Consider the following 7,096-nt stretch of genomic DNA (forward strand, 5'->3'; position numbering starts at 1 on the left):
GAACGTGATAGTTGCTGCCGTCTAAGTGTCATTTCACCTATTAACATGTTTTTGAAATGGTATAATAAATCTAGATTTGTATTTGTTAGCGACACTTGGCTCAGAAAGGGGCCCTGATGGAGGTAAAACAAGTACACGAGGGATTCAACCACCCAATCCTTTTAACCCAAAATAACTAGAGTTATATTTTACAGTTATTCTCATGCTGAGAATAATAATTACTTGCACCCCCCAAAAGTTTCAGAACTTTGAAAAATGCTGCTCGCTTTTGCTTGTCCCACTTCTCACTAAAATTGAACAATATGATCAAAGGAACATTGGCAATATTTTCACATCAACAAGCAAACCAAGAAAATAGGAAACTTTTGCCATTTTGCATCTGACCTAAACAAAGTTCTTATTACTTAGAAACTACGGAGAGTTGACAGACTGACCCATCATTTCTGGAATTCCGGGGCACATGAGACGAAGAGACATCCCACACAGTGGTGGGAGGAATGCAGCAGAAAAGTTCAACTAAAAGCACCTATATTTTAGTTACAATTGACTTTGAGAGTTTAACAGGCCTGCACCTTCAACCATGTCACCAAGGAGATCCTAAACAAAAGAATGAGGCAGCTTATGAAACTGTTCGTCCATAACAAATGGAAGCTAGGTAAAGATTTTTTTCCCACTTCTCCTGCAAGGTAAAGAAACTTAGAGTTAATTAAGTAAACAGAAGCCCAAAGCTAGTAAGGTTCAGATAATCATTTATCAACCTTGACATGAGTGCTTGGAAATGCTGATGTTCTGAGAGTTTCCTGTGTTTCATCTACTGGCCTCCTCCTTGGCAAACTAAGAATAAAAGCAGCCTGGTCCCACGTTGCTGCAGTAGCAGTTATACGATACCCACAATCCCACCGACGGTGGATGCCTTCGCTAGGATAAAGGAAGTCAAGTTCAACCACCTAGAATGAACATACAAAAAACACTTCGTTATAGATGCTTCTTTTAAGGAATGAGCTGGGATAAATTTCCATTAAAACTGATCAGTACCTGGTCGGAAAATCCAGCACCACGAGACATAACAACTGCCCATCTGCTACCAGAAGTGGCCATTGAGGTGACATAAAAACCCTCTCTCCATTTTTTGTTAATCCACTTAAAAGGAAAAGATTCGCTCACTTTGTACGACTGCTGCAAATACGATGTACCTGAATGCGGTGAATCAAAACCAAGTAAATGAAACCAACCAGATTTGACCAATGAAAATCAGATACTGGAACCTTACCCTTTGACATTACTACTAAGGAGCCTCCATCTGTAGCCCCTGCAATTGCACTGATATAATAGTTCTTCTCCCACTGCTCCATTATCCATTCCTTCAGACAGCAAAACATCAAATCAATCACTGGTAGAATCTAAATTCATAAGCATCTTCTAACTAGAGGAATACTAAAGGCATACAAGAGAGTAAAATAGAACACATTAAAACTGGAGAACTGCTCAACATCAACAGAATATATAAAAAGATGTACCTTATAAAGAAAATAGGGCGAGAGTTGATGGACTTGTGCAGAGAATCCAGTGCCAGCATCCATTATAACGGCCCATAGGTTCTGGCAGGAAGCTACACTGCTAATAAATAAGCCATCCTCATTTCCTTTTTCGACGTGCTGCGCAAGCCTTCCATCTGAGACATTATAGTGATACCTGAAAAAATGACCAATTAAACTTCTCACCCTTGAATATTTTCTATACCGAGCCAACTAGATCACTAATTAGTTTACTAATAGATTAGAAATGTAGAACGATGACGAATGCAAACGGTAAACTGAAGCAGCTATTAAATCAACCAAAAAAGCCAAAAGAGAAAAACAAATAACTTAAGGCATAAATACCTTTGCTTCATAGGTCTATGAGCATTGTAAACACTAATCCATTGCATTGCTGGCATGCCCATACGAACCTTTTTCTTTGGTTGTTCATCTTCCTCCTCATCCGTAGACAACCGGCCTCTCTTTTGACCAACTTGATAAATAAGCTTTACAATATATTTATAAAAAAAGGTTAGGAGTGTCAAATTTTACAGGCCAAGAAAAAAAGCAACATTTTTTTTGTAATAATTACATTTACTATTTTTTTTATTACACTCTTACAGCTAAAATTACTTCGATAGCAAAAAACAAGGCTCAGTACAACAAAAAGAATCTTTACATTGACAAAGAATAATCTGTACCTTCAGTGCACCTTCTGTGTTAATTGGACGAATATCAGGATTTGGACCAACAATCCCATCAAACAGAGAAATGTATTTTGCGTAATTAGGTTCTTCGGCAAACTTCAAGTTGACTACATATTCAACAAACTGCTTGAAAGGCAACGGACAGAAGCAACACAAGGCCTCTGGAGATGTTGACATCTTCTTCTTACAAACAAGGAACCCTTTATTCTCTCCCTGACATTTATTTTTAAAAAAAAATTTAATAGAAAATCTCAAATAATATACGTGAAAAATGCAAACAAGAATATTTGAGTTAAAAAGGTTGATCTCATTGAAGGACCAACCTGATATCCTTGCCAAGGCAAACGGCCTCTAAGAAGGAAAACAAGTGTATACGCAAGAGATTCTAGATCATCCCTCCGGCTACAAGTTCTCCCTAAATGAGCATGCACACTGGCATAACGGACTGTTCCTCTAATACACAAAAGCACTCCCTTTAAATAAGATAATGAAGCAATATACAAAAAACTATCTTATGAAAATCATGAGGTAAGAACTTGTGGTACCTAAAAACATCTGGCCTTTGGTCATATTCAATATGTGAACCCGTTGAACTATCTCGCCACCTAGTTGCTGATTGAGAAAACAGGTTAGGAATGATGAGGTAATGATTTAGCTGGAGTATTTGGCATATAAAAATGATACAACTTAAAATTACCTAATCCAAGATCAACAAGAAATAAATTTTTTTCATCAGGAGTTCCCACAGGACCTAGAAGAAAATTCTCAGGCTTCACATCTCCATGCACATAGCTGCCCAAAGTACCAGAAAATCTATTAATGTTTTTTGTTGTTACAAGACAGATAGGCCATTAGAGATCCAGATGACAATTTTCTTGTTAAGCTATTCAACAATCCTGGGAAGGGTGAGGGAGCAATGCTTTTCAGGCCAACATAAGTTAAAAGGTGTCAAGGATTGAACTGCTTACCCTTTAGAGTGCACCTTCTCCAATATGGATATTGCTTCAATAGCAATGCAAGCAACCATTTCAACAGACATTCTGTGTTAAGAGCATATTCTAATTAAGCAACTGAAAGTTCAAAGAAGATGAACACAATAGCCAGTATAAGATTAAAGAATACATCTTAGTTTAGTATCACTCACGTATGATTGTTATTATTCCAAACATCCCACAGACTAGGACCCAGCATATCCATAACCTGCATGATAAAAGGTCTAATCAGAAAGCTGCTCAAACCTAAATACCAAAAGCAGGCAAGAAGAACAGGAACAACAAATCGGCAATACATACCATGACATAATAGTCACCTTGACGACCCTTATAGTGCACTCGGGGTATACCATGACTGCCACCAAGAGTGCTACAGCAATGACAAGAAGCAAGCAAATATCGTAAATATAAGTAGGGATACATACTTAAAAAATTACAAATAAATTAGAAGTGCAACAAGACTAACTTGTAAACTTGCCACTCATGTGGCGGTCCATAGTTACAGCCTTTGCTACTTCTATGCTCAAATTTCAAGGCAACCTAAAAGCAAAGAGATCATGTAGAGTGTAAAGAGAAAACTCTTTGTCGTTAAAGAAGATCAAACACAATATCTATTAAAAATAAAAAGTGGCATACCTCTAGAGCCCCAGAGCCATTTTTATCATTTGTACTTACAGCAGAAATACGTCGACCTACACAGACCTGTCCAAAGCCACCCTTGCCCAACTTCTTTTCAATTCTATACACTGCAGAACCTCCAAACTGAACCTGCAGCAAGGTAATTATAGAACTTTCAGAAGAATGATACAATATAAGGTCTTAAATAAAATCTTTTTGCCATAAACTGTAGATCCAAATATTCGCTGAAAAAGCTTACATAAAAAGCAGGAGGGGAAGACCAAATATTTAGGGTATATGATTTAAAAAAAAACGATTCTTTCTATAAAATGATTCTTGTTTCAGTCAACTTCAATCAGCCCAAGACTGACCAAAAGAAATATCTAATAAATAAAGAAATAAGTTGCATGAACTTAGCTCAATCAAAACTGATATTGATTTTTATTTTTACACAATGATTTGCTCTAATGAATTTGTCCATTTAGGTGGTATCCAAGTGAGAAGATAATAGCTAAGAAACAATTTATAAAAATAAAAATTAAAAATTAAAAAACACTACTAGAAAAATGATTAGGAAACATATAAATGGATGAACAGAATTAGGGATATGGAGTCTACTGCCTATAGGCCAACTCCAGTCTATTCTTTGAGGAATAATTCTAGATCTGATTGAATCCATATGAATGGTCAGTTTATGTTATGTAACCAAACATTAGATATTATGAACTCAAAAAATCCAGCCTACTACTATGGGTTTTGAATAAAATTTCTTTTGTTTCTCTTAACTCTGAATTGAATAATGGAAGAAACAAAATAAAGAATTGGTTAAAAAAAAGAAATGGAAGAACTAAGCATGTGCAGATTCACAAAAAAATCCAGTATATAGAAACTAAAGAAAGTAAATGGAAATAGGTCCAACAGTTCAAGAATTTTCTCACTTCCATTTGGAGATCTTAGCTACCCAAGAACAACTTTGATTTTACACATCACAATTCGAAAGACGGCACATAACCTTCCATTGATATGATTATAATACTAGTGGACATAAATCAAAAAAAACAAACAAAATAAAAATGAAAACCTTCAAAAGATGCTAGACGAGAAGCATATACTTTCTCAATATTTAAAGAACAACTTTTATTTGTAGATAGGTAACCAAAATGAGATAGTAATCATATTGGTAAGAAAAAACCTTATTTCGGGATTTAAGCTATCAGAATGCTCTTCGTTTATTCCTCAAAACATCAAGTATATAAACGTGCAACCAAATGTAGAACTCAATTGATAAAACTATAAGCATAACAAGAAACTCTCACAAGCAAGCCAAAACACCTCCATATTTGTTACCAAACCCGTTAACAGGTAAGACCAAAGGGACAAAACTAAACATTTCAATTGTAATTCAATAAAAGGCTATATTGTGTCCATTTTCTAAGCACATCCTTTTTTTCATTTCATGGCAAGATAGCCCTAATATTTCCAATAATTTAAGTCCTTATCATCTGACAAAGTAGTAGCTTGTTATATAAACTGTTTTTTCTCAGACAATACGGACTTCAATTTAATGATTCCTAGATGGGAAAGATAAGTAATTAATATATATAATTGCAAAAGCTTAAAAAGCTAGCATTAGCTTGAAAAAAAAAGGTTGTCAGCAGTCTACCAATCTTAAACAATATACGTCCTGTAATTTCCACAATATATATATGAACATTGCCTACTTCACTAATACAAAAATTATAAACTTTTAACACCAATAACTGCGTAATTAGCCATATTAATAAGATGCATATTCCTTCATGTTTTGGTACCAAATATCTGGCTCCTTGAAACAAAGTAACTCATAAGATAATAAATCTGACAGTTTTTTAGCATCCATATCCAAACACTGAAAACGTTGATAAAAGAAATGCAACCCGGAACTCTTTAGTCCAGACTCTGAACTCAAGACAAGAATACAACCAAATCCTAAGATCAAACTATTTCCACCAAAAAAAAAAAGAAATAATTAATGTAACAGCCTTTAAACCGATATAATATAAGCTAATTTAACAATAGGAAACCAGAAAAGATAAATTTATCAAGGAAATGGCAAACCTTTTCAGGAAGCGGTGCGGTGCTGCCTTCATCCTCACCAGCATTACCCTTATCATTGCTCCGCCTTCCTCCGCTACCACACCCGTCCATCGGCTTCTCCCCAACTTCCTCTCCTTCTACTCTCTCCCGTTCCACTAAAACCCTATTATGATTATTATTGTTGTCCTCCTTCCCAGTTGCCGCTTCCCCAGCCGCCCCGACGGCTAACTTCTCATTGACCCCCAGCGCCCGATGTTTCTTATTCTTATTCTTATTCTCGCTGTCGCCGTTGTTATTGTTAGTCACAGGCACATCAACTGCTGCTGCGGCCGCCGCTTCTGCCGCCCTCCGCCGCCGCCTAGTCCGTGTTGCAATCGCTTCCCCCTCCTCGATCGGATTTTGCTGTTGCTGCTGCTGTTGTCGCTTCGGTGCTGCTGCCCGGCCCCTGCGTGCTCCGTTACGCAGTACCGGCATCGTTCATTCTTCTTCTCCGTCAATTCTCATAAAAAAATTTTAAAAAAAATTTCTGTCCCTTTCTCCTTCTCTTTGCCAAATAATCGTTCAATAATACCTAAATTACAGCGCTAATTATTTTCAGGAAAAAGAAACTCAACAAATTATTTAATAATACTAATAATACATAGAAGAAGGAACGGGAGAAAAAGAAACAAGCGGCAATGGAGCGAAAAATCGAGTAATGTAAAAAAGAAGAAAAATGGGAGATTCGACGATTGTGAAAGCTAGAGATCTGTCCTGTGCACAAAGAAAGTAAAGAAAAGGCTTTTCTTTTCCCTATCAGTTTTTCTTCAGATTATATAATATTCTGGGAAAAATAAATAATAATAATAATAATTACGTGGTACAATAGAGCCTGTTGCAGGGAGATGTAAGACATGGGTGGATACGGGTTTATTTCATTTAATGATTACAAATAATTTCTAAACTTAGGCTTGGGAGTTCTATATTTCTTTTTTTATATGTATGAAAATTATTTGGTAAATATTTCGTAAAGGTATAATAAAATATTAAAAATAAATATTTTTTTTAAAAAATACATATTAATTTTTTAAAGTTGTTTGTGAAATATTAATTTATTTATATAATTAAAAAAACCCTAGCTAACTACCAACAGTGTTGTTGTTCCAACGTTATATTAACATTTCTAGGATTAAGTCGGTGTCATCAA

General features: G+C 35.7%; 1 protein-coding gene across 1 annotated transcript; it reads right to left on the reverse strand.

The window, feature by feature from the left end:
* Nucleotides 1-380: 380 nt before the first annotated feature.
* LOC107913878 (casein kinase 1-like protein HD16) lies at nt 381-6,763 on the reverse strand. Its single transcript, XM_016842546.2, has 16 exons — nt 5,932-6,763; nt 3,853-3,984; nt 3,683-3,756; nt 3,517-3,586; nt 3,369-3,424; nt 3,193-3,264; nt 2,922-3,016; nt 2,770-2,836; nt 2,548-2,677; nt 2,219-2,437; nt 1,881-2,023; nt 1,518-1,692; nt 1,271-1,361; nt 1,036-1,193; nt 759-947; nt 381-679 (listed from the first exon to the last, which is right to left on the reverse strand). The coding sequence occupies exons 1-16, from the start codon at nt 6,382-6,384 to the stop codon at nt 620-622; spliced, it is 2,184 nt and encodes a 727-aa protein (XP_016698035.2). The 5' UTR covers nt 6,385-6,763; the 3' UTR covers nt 381-619.
* Between the last annotated feature and the right edge of the window lie 333 nt (nt 6,764-7,096).

This window comes from Gossypium hirsutum, chromosome D10 (genome assembly GCF_007990345.1).
Source record: "Gossypium hirsutum isolate 1008001.06 chromosome D10, Gossypium_hirsutum_v2.1, whole genome shotgun sequence".
Taxonomy (NCBI): Eukaryota; Viridiplantae; Streptophyta; class Magnoliopsida; order Malvales; family Malvaceae; genus Gossypium; species Gossypium hirsutum.